At 32.2% G+C, this 22,680-nt stretch overlaps 1 protein-coding gene across 4 annotated transcripts in view; it reads right to left on the minus strand.

The window, feature by feature from the left end:
• Positions 1-22,680, minus strand: part of LOC121132287 (G protein-activated inward rectifier potassium channel 3) — a 91,092-nt gene that overhangs the window by 16,131 nt on the left and 52,281 nt on the right. For 2 of the 4 annotated variants that reach the window (XM_071886623.1, XM_071886624.1), the window contains exon 3: positions 2,183-2,391. In XM_071886623.1, coding sequence (XP_071742724.1) covers positions 2,183-2,391 — 209 coding nt within the window. Of the gene's footprint in view, positions 1-2,182; positions 2,392-14,685; positions 14,732-17,935; positions 18,313-18,375; positions 18,498-22,680 lie in introns of those variants that run through there. The other 2 variants (XM_040727654.2, XM_040727656.1) reach the window with 2 other exon arrangements.

A 22,680-nucleotide genomic window follows, 5' to 3' on the forward strand; every position in this document is an offset into this window, starting at 1 on the left:
GATGGGGAGTTCTCAATCAAGACATGTGCAAGATTAAGGCCTAGGTTGGAGGCTATAGTTGAAGCCGGAGATGGTTGGTTTGAGTGTGATGTATATCACTGTGGACTCCTTCATGTAATAGTAAACGATTTGGGAATTGTGTATTTCATTTTGGGAAATAAAATGAAATATCAAATTTCCTGATTTAAAATCCCCACCTCCTAATATTTACTGAGTTTACATTATTAAAAAATTAGGTGTGGATGATTGAGAGACATTTTTTATCAGTATCCACGTTTTTTATGTTTATGTTATGTATATGTAAAACTCGTGAATGTGGGTGCTCTTTCAAAAAAAAAAAAAAAAAAAAAAAATACTGATGCATCTTGAAATTAAACCGTAGGTTTATCTTACATATGTATTTCAGAGCCTTCAGGGCTGAAAGATTTTCCCTCTCACTCATCTTCTGGATCAGTTAGATAATTATTATTATAACTATTTTTCATTTATAACTAGTGGGATACATATCTTTTGAACAGTTAAAGCCTTCCAGGATAAAATATGTTTGGATTCTATATACAGGGTGTCGCATAGAAATAAGGAACTTTTCAATTCATAATTTCAATAACAAATACGTAGAGTAACACCTATATTATTCCTTCACACACGCACTTGATGGCCTTCAGGAGGAGTATAAAGGCTGAACACCCGTTGCAAATAGTATCTTCTCTCAGGCCCTCTCAGTCCTCATTAACGGAGCAATGTTGAAATGATAGATGGCATAGGCCCTGGAATCCACGTGCAGTCAGAACATAAGGTCAAACGAATTTAAGTCAGAGTTACGGGTGTGGGGAAAATATTGACCATGGCCAGAAGTCTAGCTGGACGCTGTTTTTACATAATAACTTCTGTGTATCCTTTGCTAATCTCAATTATACTGTATTTTTGGACCCCTACAGCTGGTCAAAAATATATGTGGGAGTACTACGGACATAAGGCTGCCCTCAGTAGTTTTTTAACGACTGAATACCCGTTACGAATAGTATTGCGATCATGCTCTCCCAGTGCTTATTGACAGATCTTTCAGGGAGGTGATGTTCGAGTGATAGATGAAGAAGTTTCTTGACTCTACGTGCAGCCAAAACGTAAAGTCAAGTGGGTTCAAATTAAGACAGTAGGTTCCACATCGACTAAGGCCAGAACTTTTTCCTCACCCCCATTGTCGGTTTTAGATCTGAAATATTATCCTTCATAATCACTGCTAGTAAGCCACTGCTTGACAAGGTAGACTGTATTCTCGGACACCTTGAGCTGGCAGAAATATCTGTAAGATTTCTTCCTGCACGCAGAAGTGCAGGGATCTAGTTCCAAGCCTCTCTTTCTGATTTCATGTGTACTGTGAGAGTAACGTGCGATCACCAGCGCAGGAATGTATTTCTTAGTGGGGTGAGGGAGTTATAATATAGTTACATTGTCAGAGGCGTCAGCTGATTTTTTATTTGAGGGGAGGGGGGGGACAGGACAGTTTGACTTTTTTGATAGAATTTTTTTTTTTATAAATTCCAAATTTGATAAAAAAGCTTTTTCAAAAGAGAAATTAAACTCTATTTTAATTATGGAGTTAAAATGTTTGGACTTGGCCGAACTTTTTTCAAAACTATAACATTTATAATTTTTTATTCATCGCAAATATTTTTTTATTGCGATAATTCCCAAGAAAGTGGGACAATGGCATCTATGGTTTTTACACAACTGCAAACGATGTAGGAAAACAAAAATAAGCTCAGCATTTTTTGATGTAATTTCATGCTTTAAAATTGGTTGGCTCAACCTGAATGTATATGAGTTAACAGGAGTATCCTAATATCCATGCAACACCCGGTATATAAATGTTTACTGTAGTGAACCCCTCCCCAATTATTTATAATGTACAGAGAAACACAATCAAAGTGACAATTGAATATTTGTATGAATAAACATTCAACCTTGAAACGGATTAATAATTATGATCCCAACCTATTACGACACATTGTATTCAATTTCACTCAAGAAGATACATTCATATAAATAATAATTATCCATTATTCTATAGATCTAAGTCTATTCATCTCAAGTACATTGGTATCATCATAAATAACTGTATGTTCATCCCAATATGTAAGTATGTAAATATAATAAAAATCTAATGCATTGCGTATCTTACCATAGAAGGTAAATGCCCGGATGAAGGAATGGATGGATAATTGAGAGGGATTTGGTTGGAATTATGAAGATTGCTGCTGCACTCTAATTGTTCCTCTAAAAACTGCTCATGACCCCCATAATAGAGTTGAATTGGATAATTATTTCGAGAGGCGTTGTTAAACTTTGGTGAGTAGCGATCATGTGTATCAACCATCATTTGAGGAGCCCCTGAAATAAACAAATCATTAAACATATTTACATTTCAATAAAACAAAGTTTGTCTGTCTGCATGAAAAACAGGCGCAGGGTGGTACACTGCATATAACCCTCCCTGATGTATATCATTGACATTTAATTGATATTTAATCTAAGAAATAACAAGATAGTCGAATTAATGAAATACTGCAGGCGTGTGCATGTAGCATCGAGCGTGTGTACATGATATTCTGTATATAGTACTCTTTGATTTTCTCATAATGTCCTATATATATAAAGAGCAGAGTGTTAACTTTTACCCAATTCACTTGCTCCATAGTTGTAAAAACAGAAATCAACAGCTTAGACTCTTAGATATTATTTCTCATGGGAGGTTTTAAAATCTATCAACACAACCTCGATACATTCGCATTTCAAGTGATAGGGAAATAGTTTTGATACACGCGTTAGACTTGTATAGGCAAATTGTACACGTAACAATCAAAAATGAGAGGGATAATTTAAATGACCGATTTATAATAATTGGAATAAGGATAACGCATTAATGGAATATTTCATGGATGATCGGTCATAGTCTCGTTTTGAACTCTACAAATTACGAATATACATTGGAATCACCATAGCTCAGTGACAACGCGCTTGGGGGAGATTATTCTCTTGAACTCAATGTGAGTTTCAACCCCGGTGATTCATAGAGAAAGAAATATATAATACTTGTTGTATGTAAATGGATTTAACAAAAAGATTCCTAGGTTAGATGGAGTAATTGTAATATTATTATGAATACTTATACTTGATCAGTGCAACTCCATCTAACCAATTAATGTAACATTAAAAAAAAATACAAGTATAATGTGGCACATTATGAAATTCATAGACGCTTTGTTTTACTATTCATAAATACATAACAACCTTGTAATTTTGATACATAAAAATGGTCCGATAGTATCAACGGGTAGATAATAATTAGAAGGACCAATATTTTAATTAAATAATACACTTAGAATTTTAACTAGTACAATTTTCTTATACAAGTTGTAACTTGTACGGACATCGCAACATATATTTAATTCCAAGAAATGAAGTTTTTTCCGTGTTCCATGTAATAATTATTATATTGTACAATGAATATGTGGGAAACATCTTCAAGACATATGTTACATTTAGAGAAAAACACATAGATATTATTGATACAAAAGTAATTTCGTAATTAAAAAAGGAGGTATACCATCAAAATCCCGAGGTACAACTTCCGAATATGAAATAAACTCATTAGTGTAATACTCCAAGGCAATTTATGAAATTGATTTTCTCTTATACAGTCAATAATTTGACCAAGAATTCCTAGAAATTATAACCAAGGTATAAGGAATTAATAGATTTTTAAATGTAGCAAATCTCACAAGATGACGCTGAACTTCATTATATTAAAACATAGGTTTTTCAACATTTCAAATATTTGACTATCAGAAGCAAATATCTAGCATCAGAAACAAGGCAATCACGGGATTGAAGCATGAAGATCTTTGAAAATGTATTTGATGCACAAAGAGACATAGATTGACAGTTCATGATCAAACAGGGAATACTTTTTAGGACATGAAATATGATATATTTATACTCTGAGTTTGATATTCAATAAAAGTCCCAGTCAAAAGAATGAATAATACATCCACCTTGGATGATTTTTTGCACCTCAAAGGTAATGTTCTTTTTGATCAAGCTTAACATATTACAGGTCGTTGAACTTAGATATTCCAATAATTTATTGAAAGAGTTCATTTGATCTTTGTTCCTCATACCAGCAACGGTTCTAGGACTCTTAGCATCTGAACGACTACTTTTCGCCATTTCAATCCAGAGCAAGTCCCCCATCTTTTTACTTCCTAGATGTCCCTCTCCGATCAATCTACCCACACCGTTACGCACTTATTACAATAAATGGCAGCCCTACAACCAAACATTCAATCATTTAACAACCATAAAAACGTAATTATTATATTATTAATTTAACTTTATAAAGAAAGTATTAGTGACGTAACAGACTCATCAAAACGTCATCACTTGTCACTGTAATTTATCTAAATATTATTATTATTTTATCTAGAAATTAAAAGCCTCCAATCCAATTAATGTTACGAGTAATATTTCATTTTCAAAAATATTTAGTTCTTCTTGTTTTAATGTATTTGAGCATGGAAAGATCGTCTCTGTAAAGGCAACTGTAAGAGGCAGAGTGTAGATATCCTGGAAGCTACCCAAAGATTTAATCAAAGCTCATCTATTATCTCAGTTTTTAATAGATATGCAGTGAAGAGGAAGTGTTAAGATTTGCTTGGTCTGCTAAATCTAGGCCTTGGATGACTTCATTAAGTGGAAATGCCAGTACTTCACTTTGCATAGACCTTAAATGAAAATATTCATTGATCATTTATGCGTCTCCTAATTAGTAGTTACATAATATTCATTTATGGCTTTGGCCCTCTATCTATTACTAGCTGCACTTCTCAACAATAGTGATAAAATAGGATGAGGATAAATGGTTTCAGGGTATGGATAGCGGCGTGATTGAAATGCTAAGTGGTAAAATGACGGGATGCTCTCTCGGGGGTAAAAGGACAGAGGGTTGTGTCCATGTTTCCACCCGTTCCTCATATAAAACAATTTCTTATAAATAGCATTCCCATATTTTTAATGGTAATAACCGTTTTTGGCATTGGATATTTATTGTTTTTTTTGCGAGAGTATTATTATCATTATCAATCAAGATCCTACTTTTTTTAAAGATTATATTATATACCTTGTAAAGAGAAAGATGAATCTTATAAGGAAGTCTGGTCACTCTGTTCTATTTGCGATTGAAAATACATATTATTATCATGGATAAGCAAATAGATAAACGCATACACAATTGGTTTTTGATCTGTGAATCATCATTTGGAATTTGGAGATTCGGTAGAACTAATAACTGCAAATCCACTGTTACCAACAAATCTACTCATAATAATATCTGAGTAAATTTGTAGTTTACTTTCTGCTATTATACACAAGGTATTATTAGTGTTGGGTACAATGACGTCATTCAAAGTTTAAACAAAGATTGCTCAGAGGAATTTCCTTCCCGTCGTTGAATGCCAAACTCCAAATTTGAGCATCTGTTGAGATGAATTATCAAATCAATAGTATATTCCTTTGATTCCCGTTATCTACCTTGTTTCTAACTCTTAAAGCACTGCACTTGTTCTGGTCTTAATCAATAAAGAATGATCATAAATCCTTTCTAATTGTCAAATTAAAAGCATATCTGAGTTTCAAATTTTTATATACTTTAGTTTTATGGCTATACTATAAAATATGGATGGATAGATTCTGATTGTTATATCTGTATGCAGATTTTGTTATAACACATATTGTGTACTTTTTAAATCTTCAAAGTTATTCAGATATTTATAAGCTACGTAGGATCTTTATTTAATATAATGAAAGCAACAACGACGGTTTATCTAGAAGGAAAAAGAAAATTTGATCTCTTATTTATATTAATGAACCAAGGTTTGTCTTTCGATCTGTCTGTCTGAATATAAGAAAAAAGTTAGCGGGTGAACTGTATATAGTGCTCCACGATGTATATAATAAACATATTTTACTCTCAGAAATAACAATGAAGCTATATTATTGAAATATTTCCCTGATGTAAATCATATAAGTATTTTTGATCCAAGAAATAATAATGTAGTCGTATTAATGAAATGTTGCAGGGGTATTTGTGTATACAAGGAGTACTACTTGTGGTTTTTTTATTGGTCTATTATGCATATGATTAATTAATTCAAGTGCATTTTCAGTCTATATTAAGATTTGCATGGAATATAAACACTGGTATGTTAAAATGAATTTTACTTGTTTTTATTAGTGAACTTCTAAAGCAGTGTTCGGGAAACAGGGGTAAATTACGCCAAATGGGGTAATGGTAGTGGATGTTATTTCCATGCCATAAAGAAGGACATTTACTACTTCCTAGTCTGAAATGAAAGAAACATTATGCCACTAGAGGGGTGTTCGAAGGTGGTGGGGGGGATGGAGGGGCTCTGAAAAATTAATGATGTGAAAACCAAGCCCTCCCCCGCCCTACACAAGTTTGGAGTAAATTAATTTTACTATAAGTAATGCTAAAAAATGTTAGCTGACCTCTGATCTATAGACTCGTCAGAAGTGATTCTATGTTAATAAGATTTATTTGTATTTTCGTGTTTCATTTCATTTTTTTGTATTTTGAGGTAGAAAATGCGTATAAGTGCTTCTGTTATAAAGTAACTACCCCCCATTAGACACTCTCTAACTTTTAGCCTTAAAAAAAAGAATTCTCTGCCTCTTAGTATCCCCACCCCCGTTTGTTTTAATCATCTTACCGCCAAAGCCATCGGGGTTTTTAAATCAATTTTCCACTCTAAATATTAAGTGCATCCATTTTCCCTTTCATTACGGAAATATATAACTCTACTAGAAGACACAGCGCTTAATTTTGTTTTTTATTTGCCTATTTAGCTCCATTTTATTCGTATATCATTACGTTTTTATCCTCAGTACGATACGTATATATATATGATAACATTTTAAATATTATAAAATTTGGGTTTGTTTTATCATTATTTATTTGGTTTATACAATATATATATCTAAAAAACAGGAGCAATTACGTTGGTGATTATTTTTTACCAAATCGAACATATATTTTGCTTCATAAATATATATTGCGCCTTAAATATTGATTCCATACCTACGAATCTGAGCCAAAAAAAACAACAACACACTATTCAAAAGACTCACTAAATGATAAAATACATCTCAGTTGACGAAAAGATAAAAGATAAAGTTCCAATCTATATCAAGCGAAAAAACTTTTTGAGAACTGTCGATATTGTGGCTCCTAATCGGTCTGGGCTATTGACAGAAAATGTAGACAAGCTCATCTTTTTGCAAAGAAATTTATAAATTCATTAATAATATTTTAATGTAAGCCCTGTATATTTTATATCCACCTATCTTTTTTAGAGAAGTTAAATATATATATCATTTAGGAATAATTAATTTCTACCGAAAATTAAATATAGAAAAAACTCTCAAAAAAACAACAACATTTGACTATATACCCTTACTGACCCGTGTACCGTGAAGGGTGTACCAAACTGTACCGTCCCAGCCCTAGTCATCCCATCTTAATATTTCATGTTTCTCAAATTCTTAATATTATTCATTCATTTTGAAGAGAGAACACATATGAATTGATATTAGTATTGAACAAGGTAAATATCATAAATCCATCATAAAGTATATATTTTTTAATTTGATGTACCGTACCGACTAAAGGCAAGACAGATATATTTCTTTGTCATAGAGAGTAACAACGGTAAATTAACATCATATAATACAAGAAATTATAGGGTTAATAGTAACAGATTATACTCTTTGACGTCACTATTAAAACCCCGTGGTGAAAGTCAAACATCAGTCGGAAAAGCGCTATGGTATAACTTTGCATTTCTGTTAACTTTGATATTGAGAAGTTTTGCGTAAGATTGCTCCTTAATAAATGGGGAGACTGCCACTGACGACTTATTGGAGAGTTGTATTTTATATTATTAAAGAAAATGTATCGTTTAGCTGACACCTAATTACTCCAAGTAATGCCGGGAACTCCTGCAGGTTTAAACTTGAATCATAATAAACTGAAATAAGTGTAATATGACTATTAACAATGTATATTAGTTCAAAGATATTATCATCTATTTAAAGGTTATTTTTGGAGTTTTTTCCTTTGGAATTCAATAAATATTCACCAGAAATATCCAAGACAGCTTCTAACAGAGGAAAAAGGAGTTTCTTTTTTCTTCTCTTTCTCCCTGCAGCACTAACGCTTGTGGTATACATGGAGGTGTAAAAAAATTGTATTTGGAGTCAGACCAAAAATTATCACTCCACGTCCTGAGACTACCTTGATCTGGACCAAAAAATCAGTCTAAAAAACTAACTTAAGACCGAACCGAAAAAAAAAAAAATCGGTCTAAGACCGAGTTTCAACACTTTTATTACATAATAAAGAAAATTAACCTGTGGTGAAGCTGTATTTACAATATGTATTCGTGCATAATATGAAGAATATTCTCAAAAATTAATGTATTTATTCACCATAATATGTTCTTATATAATCATTTAAAAAGTATCAATTATATGATTAAATTACTTTATAATAGAACATGAAATATTCGGTGCTTGAATAATCTTAACCATACATAAAGAAAGATTATTTATCGGTGATTAAATAAATCATTTAGAATTGGTCAATAGATATACAAAAATTTATTGTCAGCATACTTCTATAAAAATGCAGTGCTGTGTAACAACAGGGCTGAAAAGGATTGAAGCCTTCTCGGAATGAGAGTGTTTTCATAGTGTGTGAAAGGAATTTCCACTTTCAACAAGTGAAATAATTAGTCAGAGCTGAAGTTCTGAGAATCAAATTGCGCTCTTTTTCATCGTTTAAATTATCATCTTTGTCATAAAGCCAACAATTTTCATTTATAATGCAATTAAAGTATAAATCATTGGCCTTTTGTTTAAACAAGATTATTTGCTAATAGCAGGTTTATTTAAGTCGCAATATAAATTTGATTTGAATTTGTTGATGTTAAAATAACTCAAAGATTAGTTTTTTTTAAATTCCGTTATACTCAGTTATATTGCAATAAGAAAATAAATGATTCATTAAGATATAGGTAAACAATGGAGTTTGGAGACATTAATTGTTTCAACTTTAATAAATTTTTATTGACAAAAAAATTATATCTATTCATGAGTTGTGTTTCAAAAAGTAAGGTGACTTTGTATGTTTCAAGAAACATATTTATTTATTCACCAATATTTATGTTGTCCCATGCAAAATAATCTCCCTCAGATACAATATACATTTGCTAACGCTTTTTCCAATCCTCGCAGCAATTCTCATATGCACTTTTCCGAATAGCCTTAAGCCCTTCCAGCAATGAGGTCATTATCTCTTTCAATCCTTACAAATCTCTGTCCTTTCATTAATCTCTTCTGTTTTGGGAAAAAGAAAAATTCAGATGGTGCCAAATCTTGGAAGAGTTTGTACGACTTGTAAACTTTTTTATTTTTTTACTCAGAACAGTTTCACCGTATGATATTGTCATCTTTTTAAGGGTTTTGGAGAACTTAATTTCATATTTAAATAAAATTTGATGCAAATTCTTTGATCCCTATTTGTCAATAACAAAAAATTGCCAATTAAACAAGTAGTATTTGTCACCTTTATGCCTCTCATAAAGAAAATAAACATATTATATAGCTAAAAAAGTAAATATATATATGTTTTTGGTGAGTGTAACATAACATTAAAAAATTAATAAATCGAGCATACCAAATTTACGATGCCTGCTAAATTTTTTACTAGACGAAAATACTCTTTTTGATATTAAAAAACAAATATTGACTTTTTTAATGAAATTCCTTTGTCTTGAAAATATATGAAAAAACTGTGAAATCATTCCAAACAAACCCCTTTAAAAAAAAATTGTTGCTTAGTCTTTAAATTGTAATTTCTCAGAATTAGACGATACCACCTACATCAAGGTATATCATCATCATATGTACTGAAACGTCCCTGTCTTCACACATAGATGGCGTTACTTTTTTTAATTCACCTCATTTACAGTTTCTACCAACGTTTCAAATTTCATGATAGTCTGCTCTTTAGTTTGTGAGTTATTGTGCAAAGTGTGACGTTACTTTTGTTATTTTTAAAACGATGGATAAAAAAACAATTTGTGCATTAATTTAACACTGCTTCTTGATGAAAAAAATAAAATTCAAGCTATACAATAGTTTTAAAAGTGTTATGAGGACTTTGCCCCATAAAGCAAATAATAAATTTTGAACGAAAAAAAAAACGTTTTGTTATTGTTTAGCACAGGACTTCTAAGCCCATCTAATTCAAATTAGATGGTGTAGGTTAATGGGTTTCCTTGTAGATTGTAGATTTTTTCACAGCCACAAAATTGTCTCAAGCCTATAAAAAGGTGATAAATACTAAAAGATCCTAATCTATTAAAAACTATTATTATTTTTTTTCGTGTTGACTTCTGTTATCATTTTAAATGTTCTTTCTAAGTAACATAAGTCAGTTAGTCCATAACATGATTACATATAAATAATGGAGCAGCTGACGACTGAATAAATGAAAAACTATTAACAACTAAAACTAAATATTTATTTTAGGCTCGAAATAAGTTGATTATATTAGAAATCAAGTTTTATGTTCGGGATTTTAAGGAACTAAGAGATTTGTTGATCATCCTCTTGGTTGTTAACATATTATGATATATAAAAAAGCGTTAAAGAAGAGTTGTAGACTAAAAGTGATGCAATTTAAATGACAGGAACAATAACAATAAAATTATTGGGTGCGTAATATAAAACTGAACATTTCGAATCTGGAATTTTAACAGGTTAATTTAGGAAACTGGGGGATTTCAATTAACAAAACTTCGTACAAAAGATGATGGCACATGTTTTTCCATTTCTATCCTTCAATGAGGCCTCTATCGACTTTGATAATGGCCTTGATGTGCCCCTAGAAGATTTAACAGGTGGTAATAATGTATCGGGTCGTCTGGCCACTTCATAATTCAATAATTAATTAAGGTTGCGGGTCGTCTGGCCACTTCATAATTCAATAATTAATTAAGGTTGAGTGATTGAAATTAATCCTTTTTGCGATACATTACAACAGCATAAACAATGAATTACAAAACAAACAAATCTGGACTCTCTAGCTTACGTGCAAGTCAACAAAATGAATTTTGAACGTGATCGAAGAATTCCCATTTGTGCCCTCCAAGCAATCTCCAGGACCATCGTCTATGCCGTCAGCAAGTCCAAAACGTTGGAGAGGAAGAAAGGCTCGGTCAAAAAGCCCAACTGGATCTGGAGAAGTTAAAGAAAACAGCCAGGGCAACCCTATCAAGTCCATGAGGGCCCATCCAAGAGATCTCAAGGTTTCACACCAGATCGTCGAGAGGGCCATGAAAAAAGTGGGTAGAGAGACCACTTTTCATACCAACAATGAAAGAACCCCATCACCTCCTTTGCAAGTCTGTTTTTTATTAGTCTTTTGAACTTTTTTTGTGACACTTTTGACCCCCCTGGTGCCAACCCCTCGACTACATCTCTTGGGTGCATGTCGAGGGGAAGGCATCCAGAGTGTCCGTTATCCAAACACCATGGACATCATCGCCGATCTCAGCCAACAAACCCGCAATGACAGATTACACCAGCCTCAATGGGTGCCAGGCTTTAAACAACGCCTGGAAGCCATCATTGCCACTAAGGGCGGCTACATTAATTATTAAGTGAGTTTGACACACATCTATTTATAGTATTAATTTTGTTGAAAGTCTATCGTTAATTAATAAATTATATCTTGTTGAGTTTTAAAATTCAAAGTGTTCAGATTTTAATTCCATTGCTGTGAATAGTGGCCTTTTTAATTAGTCTCCCAACTTGATTTAAAGTCAAGTTTCACATCTCTGTTGTGAGTTCCATGTGAAGGTGCGCAGCAATTTCGATTCTTCGGTCCTTTTTCGATTGATTGTGTTAACTTTTTGGAGGGGGCTTGGGGGGGGAGGTAATACACACAGTTTGTCAGCTGATGGGAGAAGTTATTCATTTCAACTACGCACTCTGTATACATACAACAAGGATTTCTATCTTACTTAAATAATAACATATCATTCAAGAATGACTCAATAATGTTGCTCACTTCAATTAGTATTATCAAATTAAATGTGTCAAAAAATATTTTATTTTTTTTCATATTTAGATTTTTAACTATCATATTTGTAAATTCTTTGAAAACGCACAAGGATTTATTTTTCCTACATAAGGAAAGATAATTGATTACCGTAGTTTTTTTGTTATTATTACAAGGTTTTAAGTTTGTTTTAATAAAATTTGCCTGCAGTTCAAGTGTTGCAGCTTTTAACATGTAATGATTACATTTAAAAGTTTTAAAGACTCATGGTTCCGAATAAGTACATAAATGTAGTTTGTAACCGTTTCAAAGAGGAAAAATATTGATGTGGGATGGATATTATATAGTCACATAATTAAGTTATTAAATCTTTAGTGTCTTAGTGAGACTTACAGGGTACACATTTTTATTCTTTTAAATGGATTTTCCACTAAAATAATCATTTGATTTTTATGAAATCTGATTTAATGTTCATTTGAATCAGTCAATATAATTGACTTTAGCATCAATAAAAGCCTCAACTTGACCTGCTAAACAGGAGCAGGTCTTTATGGCAATCTCCTTTGCCAGATTTCGGAACTCATCCCGGATCCTAAGCATCAGGTTGGATTTTGTGTTGCAGGTGGAAATTTTAGTCTGTTGGTCAACTGCATCCTATACAAAGAAGTCCATGGTGTTGAGTTCCGGTGAGCTTGGAGGCCAAACACTGGTTACTTTATGACTCTCCAAATAAAAGAACTGTCCAGGATTTAGAAGCTTGACTTATCAACATTGTCTCTTTCAGGCAGGATTGCAAAAATGACACTCTGCCATTTCCACGACTGTGAAACAAATACTTTGTTGATTGATATCATTTTTGTAACTGTGGCCAAACACACTTGGTTCGCCTACAAAACAACAAAGTACGTCCTACCTTTGCATACACAGCTGTAACAGGCACTCAAAGTTTGTTGTGAAACAACAGCTGCACACTGTATATATAGAAGTCAGTACCTTTTTCTAAGCAAGTGAAATTTAGAAGAAAAGTAAATAAGTTTAATTTTGATCAAATTAAAGAAACTCTATATTTCTAAATATAATTCGATGTAATAGGCTCTATTCACTTATTGTTGCTTATATGTGTGTGAGCCTTCCTACCTATTCCAACGTTATAAGTATGGCTTTAATCGCTTCAGGGTTTTTTTTTTGGTATTAATAGTGTAGTTATATTAGTGTTCAAGCTAAGAAATATGGATGCCTAAATTAAATAATTCCATGAGAAATTAACCAATCTATGAAGTAATTACTTTTAAGTAATCCATCGAATTAAAAGTTTAGAAATTTCACAACAATTAGGCATTCCCTATTATAGATGTTAGACTCCTTTTGATCAATCGGATTTCAATAAGGCTATACCAGTAAAAAAATAATCTAAAAGTCTTGAAATGTTAACAAAATGAAAGTTTAAAAAGTTTCGTAGGTATTTTTTTGACATCATCCGATTTAAATTTTTTGGGGAGATAGTTTTAGAAGTAAGGTCAACTGCTTAAGTAAGATTAAATAATCTTAAGTGGAAAATGAAAGCCAAAAGAAAGTTTTTTTTCCGTTTGACTCCGCGTTAGTCAGACCAACATCATCAACATACTCTTCATCACGAACCAGACGGGTCTGGAGAATCAGAAATCGGGATTTTCTCTCTGGGAATACCGTTTTTTTTCAAGATTTATCAATGCTTTTATATCTATCATTATACAAGGGTGGTCAAAAAAGCTTTCGACCTCAACGTGAATAGGGAAGCACCCGTAAATAAAAATAAAAGTTAGTCGCATCTATCTAGTATTTGTTGTGCAAAATGGCTGAAACTTTGGTGACTAGCTGTTAACAGTTGCTAGTTACATGTGACTAGCTAGTTCATCCATTTTGGACAACAATATTTAACGACACTTTGATACTATATTTTGTCTCTTTTCACATCAACTCAATCAAACGACTATTACATAACACTTGCACCTCCAAAATGACGGAAAATTTGGTGAATAACTGTCAACAGATTCAAGATAGATGTGACTAGCTTATATTTATGAGTCCTGTCATCTTCAGTTTGAGATTTGAAACATTTCCGACCACCCTTGTATTATAAAGTGATCCCTATTCAGTAATGGCAAAAATACATAGGGAGCTCCGTTTATGTTGTTAATTATTTCAAGGACAAATGAAATCATTCACCTATTATATTAAGTATGCATTTGCAGCAGTATCATGTTCTAAGCCCTCAAGTTACACAATGTATTTTGATATAAAAAATGATTAGGAAATTTTATGGGTAGATCTATTAAAAGGTTAGTTCCTATTTACATACCTAAATATTGGTCATCTAATTAATTCAAATAATTTGCTCAATTAATAACATTATTTTATTCAAAGAGGATGTTCAAAGTTTGACGTAAAATGATGAAAAAAAATCATAGCTCTGAGCACAAATAAAACTTCATAATTTGTACCTGAATCGCGTGTCTTTTGTAAGCCACACATAGTTCATTCTTCAGTCACATCCCTCTACAAAGTTGGTGTTAATTGCTTCGGAATTAATCTACCGCATTACTTCTTGACATTCCTTCTGTAAGAAATTAGCGTCAAGATCTATTATAAGTGTGTCCAATTGAGCAGAGGGTGTTTTTGAATGAGTTTGCAAAGATAAAATAGTTAGTATATATATGTACTTATGGGATGAAAGGAGAACTACTATAGCTTTGAGGGGTTCTTACTCATGAAATGGGCCCTAGGTTGTTGGATAATTACATATATGATTCTTTGTTTCAGTCATTTTTATAAGCATTTATTATAATTCGAAATGGCCCAAGGCCGAAAATCAAAAATTACATATACTACTCTTCAACCCATAAAGGGTTATTTTTTTATGAGGTATAATTGTTATTGCAAAAATAAGACAAGAGTAGTTAATGTATACATTTTTCAGGTAAGAAAAAGTATTTATTTTTAGATGGAAGAATATTTCAAGATAATCTTTAGAATATTAATGAAATGTAGTTCCTTATACAGAAAGAAAAGGAGATTTTCAACAAGAAAAATACACTGCTAATAGGATTAAATTTCGGAAGTAGATATACTCGTGATTATAGAAGAAATGCAATAACGTCTCTAATCTACGAGTTATTCATCGTAAACAATACCTCAATAGTAATCAAATTAAATTATTATCAAAGCATTGAGCAATATGTACATAATAGCTTATCATGCATGGATCCATGGAAACAGAGGTGTGAAAAGAATTAAGGACAATCAAACAAGTAACGAGGATCACACTTTTAAAAAACTTGGATGTATTTTATCAAAATAAATATATTTACTTTTTTTTGCACTTAACTGATTAGACATATATATGCGTATTTATAGTTTCAAGAAATGAATTTCCTTTTTTTGTTAAATTTCCCGCTTCTCTAAAAAGAAGAAAAGGGAAAAAAATAAAACAAAAGCACGTGGGCTTAGAGACTCTTAAAAATCTATATCGACCCAAATTTGAGGTAAAGAAGCACCTTTTATGCATTTTTTTTTAATTGAAATTTACACATGACTATTAAAAAATATGATGTCACAGAATGTTTTTGAGCACTCCATAAGCACCTGTAGCAGGACCGTAGGCCAATTTGAAGCCTGGAAAAGGCAGGTTGAGGTCATTCTAAACCTTGGCTCTTCAGTTCGAACCATTTGAATGTGGTGGAATGGCCACATATCCAGGAAGTACCTCGAGAACAAGGGAGTATGTGAAAGTAAGAAAAAACTTTCTTAAATTGCAAGAATGAACATCACTAAAAGTCTTCAGGAAAAAGGCCAATCCTTGCAATTAGCATCAAAATTGACGTCAAATGGTCATCCAGTGTCACAGGAGACTGTCTGCAAGCACATGAAGGAATCGCTAAAGGTCTTGCCGTACAAACCTCAAATGCAGCCGAAGCTTACGGAGATTCAGAAGAAAAACGACTTATTTTTTGTCGTGAGGGGGAAAAATTGGTCAATAAATCACTGGAAAAGAGTTATTTTCTCAGACGAGGCCACCTTTGCACTGTTTCACCCTCCCAATTGTCAAACTGATTGCAAGAAGGAAGATGTTGTACCGGCTCCAAAAGTTAAGTTTCCATAGAAAATTATGAGCTATCGGGTTTTTAGTGAGCTTCATTTTACACCCCGAGGACAAACTATGACGTCTTCATACTCTCTGGACACCATATTCAAGAAGTATCTCATCACTGCGATGCAAAGGAGTCGAGAAACGGATCGTTTCTGATACGGAAAATGTTACCAGACATGTTACGAGCCCTTGTCCAGGAAAACGGAGCACCTGCTCATAGCACTCACATGGCTTTAGGACAACTTGGACTCATTTTGGGCAAAGAGTACATGGCCTAGTAACAATCCCGACTTGTCTCCGAGCCATTGTCCAAAATAAGATCAATAAATTACGCCCTGCAACCAAGGAAGAAACTCTCGTCAAAAATGTAAAATTAGCCGGGTCGTAAAATTCAGAGGAGACTTTGTAAAATTTAATTGCTTATATTCCTGAACACATTAAAAAGTGTATAAAACTGAAGGGGGATATATTGGGAAATAAAAATATGCCACAATGCTAAATTTACTTTCATTTATGTGTGTTTGAAAAAGAGGATATCCATTTCTTGACATACTCTATTCTTGTAACTTTGTCTCTAAGAAATGAAAGAGTGTCGGATTTTAATTAATCCATAAGCTGATCTATACGCTCCAAGCCATGCATTCAAGAGAAAGTAAGGGAAAACAGAAAATCAATGAAAAGTTTGGGTAATGGAAGTTCATATATAAGGCACCCTTTATTACGTTAAAAGGATTAAGATCAATCCTATAAGAAAAAGAACCTTATAAAAAACTAAACTTTATGAGAAATGACCTTGAGATGCTTCTGAAAAACAAGCAGAAATAAAAGAGCCGTAGAGACCTTAGAAAATCTTGTGTAAATATATTTAACAAGCCTTTTCAATTAATGTTTGTAGGTAAAATACAAATATATACGTCATCATGGTCAGACTCTATTGATTGGCAAGGAGTTCTAATGACTATGTTCGTTTTAGCAGTCTCATGTCCTAAAATAATAGGTAGATCAAGATCTAAAAATAACCTTAATAGAAAAATTTCACTTATTTCTAATCCCTCTATATTTTTTTAATCATTGTATTACTTAAATATATTAGAGATGATTAATTAACCGTAAAATCCTTTACAACAGTTTAAGAATTGGACTTTATAGTAAGCAAATATATATGTATTTATGTATAATTGAACTTGAACTAATTTTAACATCTAACTAACTGTCTATGTACAAATCAAGGATATGTAATTTATGACGGAGTCACATGTTTTGAAGGAGAAAAACCTTATGCGTAACGCTTAACAACATTTGCATACAGGATTTGGACTTAAAAACTATAATATCACATGATGGAAAATGCACTTATAATTTTCCAAAACTCAAATTCTCGTACTATTATCATGAAATGACAATGATTACGAGTTAAATAGAAAGAGATTTAAAAGCAATAACAGGTATTCAACCAACAAAGAATAATGAATTGAAAGACTTTTTGCAAACTCATATTATTTATGAAAATTTAAGCACAAATAATATGCATTAAGTTACGAAGGGTTGATCTTATTATTATGTATCATTAAAGTAATAATGTACTTGAATCAGCTTGTACTTACGAGATAATAGCGGACGTGTAGGAGCCATATGGTGATATTCATAGGTACACCTGGCCGTTGCCATACTAATTTGCTGATATTTCTCCACTGATGTCATAGGATTCCACATTAAATGTTACTCCTCACTCATAAACTCCACGACTGAGCATTTTATTTCTCCTGAAGGAGGCAGGAAGGCAATGCACTGATATATTTTTTTTAACAAAAAAATGTCTTGTTGTATAAACACTATTTTTTTTATAAGAAGTACTAATATATAAAAAAATGACGGCTCAAGATGTTTTTGGGGCCTATTTATGATTCAACTGATTTTTTAGTATATTATCTTTGATTTTTTAAATGGCGATATGTTTGAGGGCCAGCGTTTTTAAATCAACCTGCAAAAAGTAGTAATGATTCAAAATTCTATATGGGATTAAGTATTATTTTATTTTTCCTACCTATGCAGTAATATCTTCTTATATTTCATTGTTATATTTTTTTACTTCGTCTTCATTACATGGATAACTACTTTTTAATAAAGTACTTTGAGGAAAAAGGTGAAAGGAACGATCCGGACGGATCCTGGGGGTAACCAACATTCTTCCGTTTATTGATAAGCACGTGAGACATATATATACATGCCAAATAAATCTTAAACCGGGTGATGAAAAAGTTTTTAAAGATATGTTTTAGTTTATACTCGTGATGGGACGATTAATCAGAGTCGGGAATTGGGGCTTTTTTCTGGAATCGGCATCAGGAAAATAATGTTTAATGTACGATTCCAATTCTTATGCATTATTATTTATTAGTTTTTAAGTTATAAAAAATCCGTCAAGATATAAAAAAAAACCTTACGTGAATTGTTTCTTGAGTATTATCATTTTGTAAATATTTTAATAAAATGATTTATTATAAAAAATACTCGAAAACTGAGAGGAAACAAATTGAATGCAAGGTAAAGGTGGGAAAAAATTTCGAAACGCATACGGTGAGTGCAGATATTGTTAATTTAGGGGAATAAGTTTTGTAAAGGGATCTAGGAAAGCTGGCCTTTGCCAAATTGTCCTTGGGAGCGTTTGCCATGGGATTTCTTGCATTAAAAAAAGCTCACCGGGTAGAAGAATCGCCTTCCTTTATTTTATCAATTGTACTTCTTAAACTATTTATTGCAAAATTGTATTTTTTAACTATTATTTAAAATATTAAAGAATCAGCATCGGGAATTTCACAAGAATAGGAGAGGAATCCGTATTGGGACTTTTTGGAAATCGTCCAATCACTAATTAATACATTCAATATAAATGTATTAAATTGAATAAACTTTTGTAAAACTGATAAAATTGTTATTTAAAGTAATTTAAAAAAAAAGAAACTTTTCTTCAAAATAGTCATCCTTTGTACAGAATGCATGGAGGAGACGAAGAAGCACTAGGGGATAGACAACACGGACGAAGCATTCCATATGCCACCAATGACCGTGTTTTAGGCAATTCCATCCTTAGGAGTACAGCACCATTACCATGTGCAAGAAGCTGCCAAGTGCCCTTTTCTGCCCGGTATTATGTCAACAGGAATAATAGGTATGTTCTCATTTTCATGGAGGAGTGAGTAAAGATCAACAAACACGTCTACAAGGCAATATTGGTCGACAAGATCCTTCTCCCTCTCTCACACTGCAAAAAGTGTACAGTACGGGTGAAGAGCAAATTTGAAGGGTTTTTGGGGAAATAATATGTGGCTCCTAGGAGCCCTGAATTGAATGTCGTGGATCCTTCAGGCCAGGGCTTGTAGTCAACACCACCCTGAAGCGTATCGTCATCTAGATATGGGCCAATATCTCTTAAGAAACTGTCCGTGCTAATTAATTTAAATTACAATTTGATCATTTTTACAAAACCTTATATCAATTAATAATTTTTTAATTTGTAAACTAAAACAAATCTTTACAAACTTTTTCTTCAGGCTGTAAAGTATGGAAGCCATCACAATAAAATATTATACTCGATCAATTCAATGTATATTCTACGTTCAAGGAAAATATTCCACATTATAATTGATAAATATTATGAAAGATAATTAAATGTACATGAATCCTGATTACATTGCACTTTAATCAGATAACTATCAATTCCCTTCCATTGCATTTTTATTTTATTCTTATAAAAATGTGAAATGATTCTAAAGATAAATTAGTCATATTTAATTAACATTATTACAACTTAGAATAGAGGATCTCAGAGGAGTCTTTTTGAGGGAAAAAACAATAATTCTCGCGACATATTGAATTTAAATCATTCAAATATTTTACATAGTTTGAGTTCCATATATTTAAGTAATAATAAGTATTCAATAATTCAGGGATCCACAAATTATGTAGTGAATACGTAGTGTAATTAACATGTCGTCAGGGACTAGGAGAAACGATTTTGTGGGTTTTTATCAGTCAAATTTTCCTCAAGATAAGAACTGATTTGAGATAAGAACAACTATTGCCCTTCTTTATATGTTGCTCTGACTCTCCTTGACATCCAGCTCTAAGCTAATTGAAAGGTTTAATGAACTTTGAAGCACTTGTTTCTTCGTATCAAAAAGTTGTATGTAAATCACTTTTTTTTTCAAAGTGGCTTTAACCCTACATTCCTGAACACTTGTTTTTTAAAGCGGTTAGTACACAGAATAAATGAGACACTCCAAAAATAAAACATATTTATTTACATGATAAACAGTTTTACAAATATAATAATTACGTCACATCAATTTCTATCATTTTATAGAACAAATAAATCCATATTTTAAAATAATATGAACAACATGAGTTTGAGCTTCCAAGATGACTTCATGAGTTATTCTTTTAACAAAAACATTACATTTTTATTTTGAATAAAATTTTTAATGAAGTATTAATTACTTTATGTGAATTTTGAGACTCAAAGTACATGTAGTACCCATAAGTTTTGAGGGGATTGCATATATTATACTAAATGATAGCTACAATATTACCCTTTTGTTGCTAGTATTGTATGCATAAGTCCATTAGAGTTAAAAAACATAGACTGATGATGTGAAAAAGAAGTTGAGGCCGCTGTATTTGACGTAGTTGGAGTAATAATAAACCCGTAAGTTAACAACATAGAGGCCGCTTCAAATGTGTGTATGGAGTGATCCATTATAATCTGAACACTGAATTTTAAACTTCAAGAAGATATAAGTAGTTAATTAACAATATAATTTAAATAAAAATCAATACTATAAATAGATGTGTTTCTGAGCTCCCTTCATCACTAATGTGACCGCCCTTAGGAGCAATGATGGTTTCTATGCAGCGGTAGAAGGCCTGACACCTGCTGCGGATGTAGTCCTCTGTCATGGCATTCAAGTACTGACTGACAAGTACTTTTAAGGCCTCGGTGTTTTGGGCACGGAGGCCCTGGCTCTCAACAATTTCCCCAAAAAATACTCATTCAAAAGAATATTGCAATGGAGGAGATGGGTTTATTTTTATTGCTGGTCTCAAAAGTGGCCTCAACAACTTCACAAAAAACTTTCCATAGACAGTCTGGCGTGAAACCCCGAGATCTCTTGCATGGGCCGACAAGGACTTGAGAAAATTTACCGGGGCTGTTTTCTTTAACTCTTCCGGATCCGGTATGGGTATTTTGACAAAAACTTTCTTCTTGTCCAACGTTTTGGACTTGTTGACGACGTAGACAGTGGTCTTAGAGACGCCTAACTGCTTGGAGTGCACGAATGAAAATTCGTTGATCACATTCAAGTGTCATTTTCTCGACGTGTAAGTAAACTAAAGAGCTCAAGTTTGCTTTGTTTTATAACTAATTGTTTATGCTTTAATACATATCAAAATATGAATTCATTTCAATTTCACAAACTTTATTAATTATTGAGTTAGTAAGTGTTCATATTTCAATGAACTACATGATATCTTCGATCCTAACTGTTATTTACATTTGGGTATATTCTTTCTTTATGGAACTCTTCAGGTTTTATAGAAATACTGGCAAAGTTTTTGCCGGCGCTCCTTGGACCAAGGAGGGAGAGGGAAATCACATTGAAAAGGGTCAAATTAATTTAGAAAATTAAAAAATACTTTTATATACTAATAATTATAATATGATTGTTTCGTTGTTGTCGAAAAAGATCCTAATAATTCAAATTATCCTGGATTCTTCACACTATATTGATCCGGTTAAGTACGGTCTCATCATAGCACCCCCGCCCCCCATAAAAAAATCTTATCATTGGGTATTGTAACCTTAGTAGTGGTATTATGAATATTTATAATAAAAAAATTGTGATATAAGCTTCAAATAACATAGCAACATATATACATAAAAAAATTGTCTAAATAAAGAGTCAATTTTTATTTACGTCAAAAACTCTAAAATCGAGATTGGTGAAGAAAATTGGAAAAAAACTTTTTCCTCTAATTTTGCTTAAAAAATGGTAAATAGCATTTATTGGCATTATAAAGAGAAACACAACCATTTATATTTAAAAAAAAGTTATAGTGAATAATGTTCTCGAAAAATAACTAACGATGACTGGTTCATTTTTGTGAATATTGAAAAATTATAAATTATAGTGTTCCTGAAAATGAAAATACTCAATTGTACAGTGAAAGTCTAAAATATTATGTCCAAAAAGTATTCTCTTGAGGCATTTCTTTCTAAAAATTAACATTTGATAAAAAAAAAAATAGAAAATAAGAGAAATAAAATGAAAAAAATTGAAAAATTCTTCAG

This window comes from Lepeophtheirus salmonis, chromosome 2 (genome assembly GCF_016086655.4).
Source record: "Lepeophtheirus salmonis chromosome 2, UVic_Lsal_1.4, whole genome shotgun sequence".
Classification (NCBI taxonomy): Eukaryota; Metazoa; Arthropoda; class Copepoda; order Siphonostomatoida; family Caligidae; genus Lepeophtheirus; species Lepeophtheirus salmonis.